The sequence below is a fragment of the Rhopalosiphum padi genome, chromosome 3, assembly GCF_020882245.1.
Source record: "Rhopalosiphum padi isolate XX-2018 chromosome 3, ASM2088224v1, whole genome shotgun sequence".
NCBI lineage: Eukaryota > Metazoa > Arthropoda > Insecta > Hemiptera > Aphididae > Rhopalosiphum > Rhopalosiphum padi.
In genome coordinates, this window is record NC_083599.1 from 64,784,259 (window position 1) to 64,798,135 (window position 13,877).

At 28.6% G+C, this 13,877-nt stretch overlaps 2 protein-coding genes across 2 annotated transcripts; one reads left to right on the plus strand and one right to left on the minus strand.

The window, feature by feature from the left end:
* Window positions 1–5,851: 5,851 nt before the first annotated feature.
* On the minus strand, window positions 5,852–9,337 carry LOC132925352 (uncharacterized). Its single transcript, XM_060989757.1, has 12 exons — window positions 9,208–9,337; window positions 8,861–9,132; window positions 8,524–8,746; window positions 8,044–8,304; window positions 7,608–7,982; window positions 7,373–7,531; window positions 7,223–7,277; window positions 6,946–7,134; window positions 6,693–6,820; window positions 6,500–6,594; window positions 6,233–6,432; window positions 5,852–6,128 (listed from the first exon to the last, which is right to left on the minus strand). Exons 1-12 carry the CDS (start codon window positions 9,308–9,310, stop codon window positions 5,987–5,989), a joined length of 2,202 nt encoding a protein of 733 aa, XP_060845740.1. The 5' UTR covers window positions 9,311–9,337; the 3' UTR covers window positions 5,852–5,986.
* A 734-nt stretch (window positions 9,338–10,071) lies between these two features.
* Window positions 10,072–13,551, plus strand: LOC132925354 (uncharacterized). Its single transcript, XM_060989758.1, has 2 exons — window positions 10,072–11,661; window positions 11,745–13,551. The coding sequence occupies exon 2, from the start codon at window positions 11,758–11,760 to the stop codon at window positions 13,549–13,551; it is 1,794 nt and encodes a 597-aa protein (XP_060845741.1). The 5' UTR covers window positions 10,072–11,661; window positions 11,745–11,757.
* Window positions 13,552–13,877: the final 326 nt, after the last annotated feature.

Consider the following 13,877-nt stretch of genomic DNA (forward strand, 5'->3'; position numbering starts at 1 on the left):
TTTGACAAAAATTGATCCTTCTAGTATGATTTTAATTATTAATGATGCTACTGATAATTATGTCTGCAACAGCTAATAATACGCTAGATATTTGTTATTAACTGCACACTCGTATTCATTCAATTTCGTGTCAATCAACGTTTGTAATGAAAACCATTTAGTCATTGTTCTCTATTTTAAATAAACAAGCATTGTACATTAAATTGAAGAAGTTTTCATTGCACATCATGAACCAGGGTGTGGGTGCCGTGAATATAACATGTTATGAGACAATAATATGTTGATGATGATATAAAATATCTATAGGTACACTACGCGGAAGAAATGTACCTACAATGTCAATATTAACATATTATGTGACATGCGACTGGCTTTTATATTCGTTATGAGATTTAGTACTATTTAAATTACTATATCATAGCAATAGAAATATGACACGAATCTACAAATATTCGTGGTGTGTATGTGGAATATACAGCATTATTGGATCAAATAAGTTATATCAAAATATGATGATGATGAATCATCATAGTACCTTGTACAATGACACAAATCATAAATATTGTAAGAAAACAGATTCACGTAATTTAAAAATTTCCGTTCTAGGATCTCTAAGTTGTGGACACGAAGTGACGGGGTGTAAAATATGAGACCCCAGTGTAAGGTTAAAGACATACCTACGTGCATTTTCAGACCAGGAGCGAGCTGCACCTTTACGTCATACCCAGTACAATTTTCATATTAAAAACACTGAATAATTTTGAGGATTTCAATAAATAATTATTTTATTCTTCTATGTGCGACACTACTTGTGTGGCACATAAAAATGTTGATAATCAGATAATTGATATTTTATATAAATAATAGAGGCTGGTGAAACTCGATTCCAGTGTGTAGAATTCGCCTTCAGTGCCTTCGAGGTGGTTGAGTGAAAATTTCACAGAAAATTCGATAGGGAATGGTGATCTAGAAATTGGTCACTAAAAATGTGATAAAGTCGATTACTGTCATAGAGTAATAAATAATAATAATTACTCTATGATTACCGTATTTGTGAGTTATCAGTTTTTCTATAACTTATCAGTTATCAGTTGTCATTCTGTGTAATAGTTTGTCCTATCGTGTATGCATGGTTCTTTTGTTAATTTAAAAATAATAAAAACATGCCTAAAATTATAATTGAATGTCTAGCTATCAGTCATCAATCGGTATAACGAGACACGGCCGTTACATGCCCAGTTTTTTTTAATGAATAAAAAAATTATATAAATATGAAAAATGGTAATTGAGGGTCTAGCCCTCGACCAATTGGTACACCTAAGTACCTAACGACGACGAAATTTTGATGCTGTTTTGTAGGAGAAAATGTTAAAGCTGATTGCCATGTTTGAGTATTAAATAATCTATAAACGTGGCGTATTACATCCGTCGTGTATAGCTACTCCGATAAAGACAATGTCCAATTAATCTTGAATTCGACGGAAACTCATTGGAATACGCCTTGTATAGCCCCGGCCCAAGTTCAACATATTACGACAACTTTAGTTTCACCCTTTCGGCAAGTGTAAAATAAATTTTCAATAAAATCTAATATTTTATGCTTGGACTTAAACTTAATACAGTTTTTTCAATAATTATAATATATTAAAAACTACAATAATTCTGTTTGAAGTATATTGTATATACTAATAATGATTAACATATTACGTATTGTTGTAATATTAATACCGACAATTTATTTTTGACGATCAGCAGAAGCTGACAACTGTTGTATAGTATATGAATCCGTCGTGATATAAATATTTAATTACGGGTATATATATTGCATTTCATTATATTAAAATGTAATGATATTTACATAATGCCACCAAACTCCATATTTTATATCAATATATTATCATCAATAACAATAATCAACAAAAACAAAAATCATATTAAAAATATAATAATAAAAGTATATCCTGTACCATGAACTATACTCGTATTAATCAAAAATACGATTTACAATAATATCTTGAGTAAGAAAAACTGCTAAAGAAAAAAAAAAGTGGGCAAGTGGGTATCGCTCTGCAGTTTAGTAGAGATGGTGAGTAGGTCACTGATCACCATAATCGATGTGTTAAATTTGAATGCAATGACGGGTATCATTGTATACGAAAAACGATTCTGAACGGAAATGATTTGTCAGTCAATGATAATTAGTTGGATATATTATATTATTACCAATATTACCTGTATTTAAATTGTAATATATCGTTGTTTTATGCGATTTCGTAAAAAATTAAATTTCATACGCTCATAAAATGTTTTTTATATTGACAATTGAATTTTTTTTACAGGTACTTGAAGGAAAACTTATGGATAACCTAGTATTGGATTTTTGAACCTTAAGTATAAATCACAAAAAATTTATGAATTTTCAACTTCAAAATTCTTTGCAAATTTTCGTGATTTTGATATATTTTGTAAACATTTGAACTTTAAATGCTTTTAAACAAAAATTGTGATAAACGATTTTTGATTTTTCTTCTACTACGATAAGTACAACTTATAATAAACCTTGTATTAAATTTTAAAGATTTTTTGGATAGCCATATTTTTTTTATTGGCATTTTAAGAAAATTTCAATTGTCTATAAGTAGCTTAAAAAAGGTCAAAATATTTTGAAAATTTAATCGTAAATAGATAACCATAATATAAACATTTGGTGAAAATTTCAAGTATTTACAATGATTCGTTTTTGAGTTACAGTAAAATCGAAAAGTTGTTATGCATAAAAATTCCCGTTTTTTCCGTTTTTTTTTTTAGGGTTTTTTCCCGACGCTTTTGAAAACTACTGGAAATTTTTTACTTTTGACTCCTTCAAAGTACCAACTAGATGAATTTTCCTATTCAAAGAGGGGCTGAAGTCAAAAATCGAAGCATTATTACTACTCCAAAACGTGATGACAGACACAAAAAAACAAAAACACACACATCATTGTAAAATCAATACATTCATCACTCCGTTCAGAATCTAAAACAAATGTTATTCAATGAAGAACCTATTTAAAAATTTTAAAATAATAATACTAATTACTTAGCTAAAGTAGAATATTGCGGAAAATATTTTAAAAGAATATTAATTATTATTTAATTATTGTTATAGTCTGTATGGAAGAAGATGTAAGCGATTGTAAAAAGGAAATACCAAGATTTCGTTTTATTATATTATCATTTCGTTTTAATAATTTTTTTTCTTATATTGTTTTGGTTATATTAACTACGACCGTCACACACACACACACACACACACACACACTCCTGCGTCCTGCTGAACTGTATAACAGCAGCGGAACTCTCCTTGTATACCCGGCAGGGATGGCGTTAAATAATATATACCTACCTAATATAATAATATACAGGATTGAGCAGCATCTTAACATATTGTGTATTAGATAAAATTGTATCTTGTATCTGTATCTCGATACGGACGCTAATGTTGATATACGAATACGATTGCATATACGTTTGTCTATTTTAATAGCACGATTGCTACAATTTATCCGGCGCTTTCCATTACCGCACAAACATGACCCAATACCGCACACAAAAATAGTACGATACCGCACAGATTTATAAAAAGGTATAGTCTAATTCCGCATACAACAAATGGTACGATACCACATAAATTTATTAAATATAAAAATTTGAAAAAATGTTACATAGAATTAAATAGTTAAAAATAATTTTTAGTCATAATTTGTAGTAGTATTAGTAATACTTAGTCAGTACGTAAGTCTTCAATACTTGATAATTCTTTACGAATTATTTTTATTCGCTTTTCATATACATTTTCAATAGCTTCACGTTTAATAGCTGTACGAATTTTTTGTAGTTCTTTTTTTTGTTCATCATTGTCCTCCTCGTGTAGGTATTCTTTAATATTATTGCGAATTAAAACCGTTTTTTCATTATTGGTGATAATAGTTACATTACATGTTTTTTGCACACACCTCCAAACAATATCACCTGAACTTTTATTAGTTCCAAAATAACGAAAGTTATAGTTGTCGAAATGAATAGAACTATTAGGTACCACGGTTATTAGTAAAAGTTTAAACATATTATATTGATTTTATTTTAAATGTCACGTGGAATGATTCAAAGATTGAAAGACGACTAAAAACGCACTACAAATTTGTACACTGTGAATACAATCTTTTACAGATAAATGTCGTTATAGATAATTGTCGATAAGTGACGATAATCGTCCAAAATATACGTGTGCGGCAATGGGATATCCAGTATTTTAAGGGGCCTCGCTACGGTTATTATTTAAGGGACATCATTTAGGCAATTCATGATCTCGTCTTACCCGCCCGAGTTCTATGTGTTAGTTGTAAATGATTATTAGTGTGAGTGAAATGCGATGCGGGTACCGGCTGGAGGGGTAGCTGTAAATTGCGTCCCGTTTCAAGTTTTTTATGTAAATTGCGGCCCGGGTATATTTTTATATATTTGCCTACCTAAATTTTTATTATTGTTATGTAAATTAAGTTTAAGGGTTACAAAATCAATATTTTTCTTCCCATTTTTCAGACTTAGAACTGGCAATATTAATTGTATTAATATTGGTATGGTTAAAAATATTAGTTTTGCTGTTTTGTTTATAATTAAAAAATATAATATAAAAATGAGTAAAAATGTCTGTAAAAATGTGAATAGTGAAAAAAATAATTTTATAAAAATTCGAATTAAGATACTGGTAAAAATTTATGAGACAATTCTTGCACATAGTGTAACCGAGTAATTTGTTTTGCTTGCAATTCATAAATTTTGTCATGTATAAATGTTTCTTTATCAGTCATTATTTTGCTTCTTGTTCCCCGACTTCGCAATGTAATGTACGTATCACATTGCATGCTTTTTAAAATTTCAATGAAATTAAATATGTTTGGGTGTGACGAATTGAATGAACTATTTAATTTTTTATGAAATGATTCACAATTATTTGTAGTGCGCATCGTTGAGGATACAAATTCGGCCCATATCTGTGGTGGAAACTCCGCGTCATTGGTTATATATGTTTCTAATATGTAGTCGGTAAATTCATAGATTAAATATACTATAGATAGCCCACGGGTATAGATGATATGGAAACACGTAAATTAATATCACAACGCCTCAATAGATCGCGCACTCACTTGTAATATCGAAAAATAATTTACAATAATAACCAAATTGACGCGGAAGATGTACAGGGGGATATGATCGGCGTTCGGGCGATTTAATATGCTAAAAATAAATTGCGATACAGAGTAAAATAATAATAAAATAATATTAATATAAATAACAATCGTTAACGCTGTGGACAAGAATCTATTGTATAAATAATACAACAAAAGAATATAACGTAAATTATATCATTTAACACAAACACAAACACAAACACAATAATTTAAAATAATTATTACATTACAAATTTAATAATTTAGCACTTCTGCATTATGCAGTCTGCACGAGCCGCGGTAACACGATTTCCAACTCTTTGGTAAATTAACAATTATTATTAAGAGGACGTGGCACCCAAAGCGAAACGTATACAACGTCCAAGAGAATGCGCTGTTAGGTGTTTTCGCGATCCGCAAGCACGCGGCGTTAAGCCACGCCCACTATTCGCAGTCGACGGCTGCTCGTTCGGGAGCGTCGCTTATTATTATATGAACGTTCTTCTGAATACTTATATGTCGCAATGTACTATTTTCTTGATAACCGCGCGCCGCGTACCCACCTTCTATTTTTTAAATTAAGTTACTGCTAGCATTTGTATATACACTAAAATATAGATCGTAAAAACTGTAATACAATATAGCTTGATTCGTATTTATACCTTTATTACTTCTAATTCAAATAAAATAAAATAAAATAATAATAATCAATATAGTTAACATAGTAAATAAAAATAACACAATTGAATTAATATTAAATTTTTGTGTTTCGTCTTTCACGTTAATCTGTTATTAAATAGCTGTTTTGCGATTTTCATTTGCTGTAAAATTATTTTTGACTCTCTTATGTCTGATTTCATAAATCTATATTTATAAACAGGATCCACGATTTCTGGCAGCAAACAGTTTAGATAAAACCTATAAGTATAAAATTGAATATTGATATACTTACTATATTTTATTAAAAACTAAATATTGGATTTAACAAAAGTTAAATCAATATTAATTCTAACAATGTTTACGTTTTTAATTTATCGACCATATGTGTGCTCCAAAAATCATCATCATATTTTATTATCTGGACTGACATCCAATTAGTCGTGTATATAATAAAAAAGCATTGTTCCTTTTGAGAAATATGCAATTGTCCTTGAATTTGGTAGTAGTAAATATGATTTTTACTTAATACCAATTTGTTTTCTTTGATGGAACAATATTTCAGCTGTGTTAAATAAATTAGGTTTTAAAAAAATAAATAAGGAAAGGTATTTTTTTAGTAGAAAACAAACTTTGCCAGTGGATACAGCCTCCATCTCATTTTCCGTGTCTTTTGCAGCATAAGGACATTTAATTTCAACGATAGCAGTATCACCAATAATTCCATCTAAAATAATTTTGAAAAAAAAAATATCGTAATATTAATTAATTAATTATTTTATTATATACTAGAGAAAATAGTAAGAAAATCAAATCTTGTTAAACCTGGACTAGCAGCTAAATATGGAATTTGCGTATCAATCAAAAGACCACATTTTTTTATTTTGTAACCGAACTTTTCTTCAAATTTTGTTTTTGCCTCGTCTTCCATATCCCTACCATACTGGACAGACCTATAAAATAAAAAAATATAGAATCTATTAAATAAAAAAAGAAATAGAAATAAAAATATTCTTAATATTAACAATGCACATTTTAATTATAGTGCGGTATTTTAAGTGTATAACATTAAACTAACTTGTTATTGAATGTTAGATATAAGATTGAATGCACTATATTTTTGCAACTAGTATTACGACGCATTTTGCATACACGACCAAAGTTACTAGCGGTGAGTCGAATCATCCTTTCTGCCCTCCAGTTTTCACTTTCGGCTTGATGTCTTGTAGTTTCTTCTACTGTGGTGCGGTTGACGTCATATAAAGTCCTTTAGAAACGAAATTATTGAATAAAACGAATAATAGCTAGGTATTGGGTATTCAGTATTTATATCGTTGTTTGCCTATAGTACCTACTTCAGAAACTGTTCCATATCTTTTACAAATGATGGATCATCGACTTCTCTTATACCTATAATAACGTAAACAATACGACAGTTATTAATTAGATATAATTAAGTTTATTTATTACAATTTACAATAATATATGAGCTTATCATTACATACCGTCTAATATGTCTGCGTTACCATAATGTTCGTCTGGTTTGGAACTAGCTTTTGGTCGTCGTTTTACTTTATATTTAAGTTTGGTCGAAAGTCGTCTTCGTTTTTGGCAAGCAGAACGTTTTTTTATTACTTGACTCAAAAATGATTTAGCCGTTTTTCCTAACAAAAAAAATAATTAATAGGTTATTTTACATTTGTATATAATAATAATTTTCAAAAAAAAATGTTATCTTACCAGGACTTGTTTGAGTGATATGTTTTTTTACAGCTCTTAAATACTCGCTAGAATTAAAACTAACCACGGCTGCTAATATCCTTGTATTATAAGAACTCCTTTGATTATAATTTATTCTTTTGCCACCAAGAAATTTATTAATAACACTATTAAATTGTTCGCAAATGTTATTGTCTACGTCCAATATAAGACTCTTTGCATTATTAGCCAAACGAGAAACAATTATATTAATTTCTTTGACTATACCATCATTTTCATTTGTCTTGCAGTTATCAACTAAGTTATCTGCAGATTTTTCGCAAAAATAAGGAGCACATTTTTTATGGCAATCAAAAAGTCGATGGTTTGGTGCGTTGGTTATGTCGTATTTAAGATCTAAAAAGCCCCAAATAAATAAAATGTAATAAACAATAACATAAATTAGGTAGGTACTTACTTAAAATTTTCTGTTGTAATGGTTTTTCCTCAGATTTTCTATACTGTATAGCTTTGGTTATATCAGTTCTAAGCCTAACAAGGTTATCAGCAATTTTTTTTCTTATTGCAATAGGAAATTCTGTCCGTTTAGTGAGTGCAGACATTTTTTGGGAATAGTTCCTAAGCATATGATTTCTGCATTCAATTTTTTCGACTCTTAGGCTCGGACCATACGGTAGTATTTCATTTAGCCTTTTTGTGACACTACTGTCACCGTCACCTAAAACATTTTTTTAATCTGAACGGAGTGAAAAATACAAGAATGTTTATAAGTTGTACTTATTGCCATTAAAAAAATCGTCGGTCACATTTTTTTTATTTCTTCAATTTTTTACAAAATATGATAAAATCGCGTAAATTTAAAGTTATTTTGTTGTTAAAAATTCATAAAATTTGATTATAAATTTTTATTTATGTAATAAACGTAATTGTATCTTACCAATTAATTTTGAATATTTAACGCCATGCATTTCGAAACTCTTGGTAAAACCTTCGGCTACTCCGTCCGCTTCAATACTTGTAGCACCGTGTTTCCAATTCAGGAAGCATGTGTGTATAGGTTTTTCAATATTTTTATTAGAAGAACGTTCACAAATTACGCAATATCGGTTTCTGATTCCGACAAAAAGTATTTTTTTTGTTTTGTATCCAATAATACTTGCCTAAAGTCACGTAAAAATTAGTTAAGATTAGTTATAGATTTGTCTATTAATTTAATTAATAGTTATTTGAATTTTATTTTATTATGTAATTTTTAAATTGTTTAAAACACTTACCACTCCGGAAAAAGCGTCGTATTTTGTTTTATAGCTCCGCTTGGACCACTGAGCGTCCGCAACAACTGTAATGAGTGGTATACCATTATTATCAACAGAACCCGATTCTATAGCATATTTTCTTTCTTCATCTCCTGCCGCTTTCATTTCTGACCAAGCTGTGCCTTTAATATCATCTTGGAGAACTGACTGAAATGAATGGTACATTTTTGCAGACATGTATGGTATTTCTAAACCAGCAGAAAATTCGGCTAGTTGGGTATAGCCAATTCCTACTCGTACAATAAATTACTATTTAATTAAAACAAAATCGCAAAGCATTACATTTAAATCAATATTTTAATTACCAATTGCAATAGTGCTATTTACAATAGCTTTATTTATTGACCATTGATTTTGAAGATTTTCATTAAATTTTGAAGAATATATTTTTTTTTGAATATTGCACATTTTACATTTGAACAAAAATTGTGAATAGTAACCTTTCCTAAATTCTGATATATATTCCATGTTCATAAAATTACATCCATACATTCCTTCGTGAGTACAATCAAGAACTTGACTAAAAACATATCCGATGTCTACAATCCTACACCCATTTATTTCACCTGCTCTTTCACTAGATAAATATATAGGTAATTAATTTAAATTTTAATTCATAAAACATTACGGATGGTAACAAAATTCTTACATGAGGCTTTTTTCTACCTCTGAGACTGAACTGACAGTCAGTGCGTGAGAGTCAATAAATTCGTCATGGATTTTAGCACACCTATACATAATGAAAATATTGTCTAGACTCTACACTACAATTTATTTAAAATACATAAAAAACTACTATATGATTTAATATAAATTTTACTCGAAAGATGAATTTATTTCAGTAGCCGTAAGTTTAACAGTTAATTCAGGTTCATCAAATTGGTTTTGTACTTGCAATTTCAGTTTTGGTGTACTTGTCTCTGCTGTAAATTCTACACAACTCGCTATTTGTGGTGAACTAATGCAAAAATCACTGTAGCAACACCACCATAATATTAATACAAATTTAAATAAACTGCTAGTTCTCTCTTTACAAATAATAAAAATATGTTTAAAATATTTAACTTACGGATTATTATGAGTATTATCGCAAGAAGTTGTAAGTTCGTAATTTTCCACATTCGATATATCCAAATCATTGGCATTTATATAAGTTCTATTTGATGGTGTACTACTTATCAATAGTGGTATATCACCCTTTGTACTATAAAACAGTTAATTAATTAATAGATATATTATTTTTAACTAAAATATTAAGTATATAGTAATATAGTATTGTACATAATAAGTACATAAAGTGTTTAGTATATTATTACCAATCGGAAGTAGGGATTGATGTCGAAGTACCTGGAAGACAGTTATCGGCGCCTAAAGTGGGCGAGTCAATATTTTTGTTTCTAACAGAAAAAAACAATATATGACATAATATTATGTTGTAATTTAAAAAATAGTTATGATTACTTAATTAGTTCAATAGTTGATTGATTATCCATTATTTCTTCATTACTTAAGTTTTTGAATATTTTTAAACGATCTTTCATTATACTTTTCATAGATCTCTTTTTAGAAACAAACGATTTTGGTTTTTTGATTTCAGTTTCAATTTTCGGTGAGTTAGTAATATTCAAGTGTGAAGATTCCACATAGTTGATTAAAATTGCATTATATCGATTTTTTTCAACTAATTTAAAGACACTTTTGTGTACATTTTCCGATGCAAAGTATTCGACATGCACAATAGGGTTTTTATCGTTTGGTAATACATTTGTGCCTGTTACTTGCCATTCGATCCCATCTGAGGTAAATTCTGTTTGATTACAATTTATACAAATATACCACTTACCTGGCTGTGGCTCAAGTTTTGAACATTGGACAACGTTTGATACATTAGTTGGGTTCCTAAGCATTTTTTTAGCTTCCAATAAATTAACTTTAAAACAATTAGTTAAAAAATACACTTTTACATCCTTCGTATTGCATTGTTGATTTTTTGACTTAAACATTTTTCAATTTTTGTATATCAATTTTTAAGAAATAAAAATAACAGACCAAAGTAGATCACAGTTAGTGTAGTCGAGTCACACGATCACGTCTTACTAATTGTTATATGTTACAGCTATTTACAACATATTATATTAAAATTAAAGGAATCTGCTGAATAAACCCTTTTTGAACGGACGACCAGCTATATATAGCTGTATAGTCAATATATTGCTGTATAGGCATATATATATATGTATATGCGTATGCGTATAGTTATATAAGTTTTTTTTATCTTGTCCAAAAGACTAGTGTATATAATGTTGGAATGTGTTGACTCGGGCAAAATGAGTGTGAGAACACTTAGATTCCCACGATGGTCTACGTGACCAAAAAGGGCTAGATCAGCACATCCTAAGAGCCTCGGAGAGACCGTGACGACGGGCCCTGTTGGTGGTCAGTAGTCGAGTCTGGTCTAGAGTGTGAGCAACAGCCGTGTTGTTCAGCAAAGCATCTTTTTAATAGTCTTAGCAGAACCTCTTATAGTTTTTAATCAGTGCCTCTCAGAATATCTTATAATTATTAGTGTGCAAATATACAATTAATTAGTGTTAAATTCAATAAAACAGTAATATTATAAATCACGCAATTCTCGTGTTCTTTATTGATACCAATAACAAACGTTTGAACGTCTTACGTACAATATTTTTTACATCTATCATACTTGTTGCGATAAAATTTTGCTAAAGTACCTATATAACGTCAAAATAATAAACCAAGTAAGTACGAAATACCTATAATTTATATACATATTTTTGTTATTATATATATTTTATAATAGTATAAAAATTATTTATCATAGAATTACAACAAAAATGGATGCCTGGAATATGATTTGTCGTACCATGCTACTATTGCTGCTAACCAATCATATTATTTCCAGTGAAAATCGAGATGCTGCATTTTATAACCTCACTCTTACCACCAATAGTCCAGGATTACAGTACGAGATAATAGGAGAAGGTAAATTATGTAAAAGTAGTTGGACCATCAATACATTTATAGATTTAAAATATCTAATCAATAGCCTTATCGATGTAAATACCATGTTAAAATCAATCAACTCATTTGCAATTAATAACACATACCAAATAACTCTAAATCAGTTGGAGAAGCGTGTAAAAAAAATTAATACAGATACACAGACTATTAGACAAATGGCTAGGCATAGTAAAAAGGTTAGGCGATCATTTGAATCTGGGGGTTCGGCATTACAGTGGATGTTCGGCATTGCCGACGCTGATGATGTAAGAAGGTATGATAGTTCGATTAACAAATTAGAGAATGATCAAAAAGATATGATACACATAGTTGAAGACCAAGTTTCAATTTTAAGGAGCACAATAACAAATTTTAATGAAACCATAACAACATTTAATGACAATAAATTATTATTTGATAAAAATATGAAAAAAATTGAAAACACTATTAACACCATGAGTATTGAATTAACAGACGAAAATAAACAAATTATTATTCTAAGATTAATATCCCTGATTGAAAATAATATTAGTGAATTAGATATATTTGTAACGAGGTTACAAAGAATAATTTCAAACGTTCAAACGAATAAATTGGATGTTTTTATAATTACACCAGATCAGTTTTTGTCGGAAATAAAACGAATGGAAAATATCCTGCCGGAAAATTTACAATTCCCTATAAAATTTAATGAAGATAATATACAAGAAATATACAAAATATTACACATAGACCTTCACCCAATGAACGATAGACTAATATTTTCAATAAAAATTCCATTATGTATCATCGACATTTTCAAATTATATTATATTCTACCGATATATGTTCCAATCAATGAATTAGGACAATTTATACATATGACTGAAAATCCAATGTACTTAATAACAGACGATTTGGTGACAAATTATTTTATTTGGTCTAATATCAATAACTGTGTAAAAGTTGCTAACACTTTTGTTTGTGGTTTTAATGAAATCATACACAATAGTGTTACTGATCCCATTTGTGTAACAGAAATATTAAAAAATTCTATAGCCAAACCTACCCAATGTGATACTTATATCACTGAATTTAAAAAAGAGTTATGGTACCCATCATATTTCAAAAATAATTGGTACTTTGTATGTGTAAAGCCTACTATAATCACGATAATTTGTAATAAACGATCTTTTATTCATAGGCTAACATTAAAAAGTTCTGGTAAATTATTCCTGAAAGCTGGTTGTCTTGCTCAAACGACTCAGGGCGTTATAATAACAGAACAAATATTAGAATCGTCATTTGTAACACAACCTTTAGAGTTAAGCCTTTTAAATGATTCGTGCTGTAATATTGCAGTTAATCGACTATATCCGAAACCCATTCATTTAGATGAAATTAAAAATTTAAAATTTGATAAAGAGTCTTTCGATAAAATAAACGCAAAATTAGATCAACAAGAAAAATTATTAAATTCACTTACATTAGAAAAAACCTATGAATTTGTATATACAAATAAATATTTGATTACGATAATAGCTGTTATATTATTATACTTAAGTATAAAATTTTGTATAAAAAAAAAAAAATCAGCTTTAGAAAATATAAATTTAGGTTATTATCCTAAGCCCATGGTTCAAACATAATAATACACTTTAATAATTTAAAATAAAATTATATTTCATGTAAATTTAAATTTATTCACACTATGTAGGCAAGTATAGTTATATATATTTTTTAAGAATACATTTTATATTCTATATATATTTTATTTTTAAGTGTATATCTGTATATTTGTTAAATATAAGTTTTAGAAATTTAAATTATGATTTTTGTGAATTAATAATTAGTCAATATATTATAATTTTTTAATACGTCTGTTATTTATACGATTAATAATAATTATGTAATTGTATATTTGTATAATAATATTTAAATGATTATAATTTAATATTTAATTTGTAATAATTAT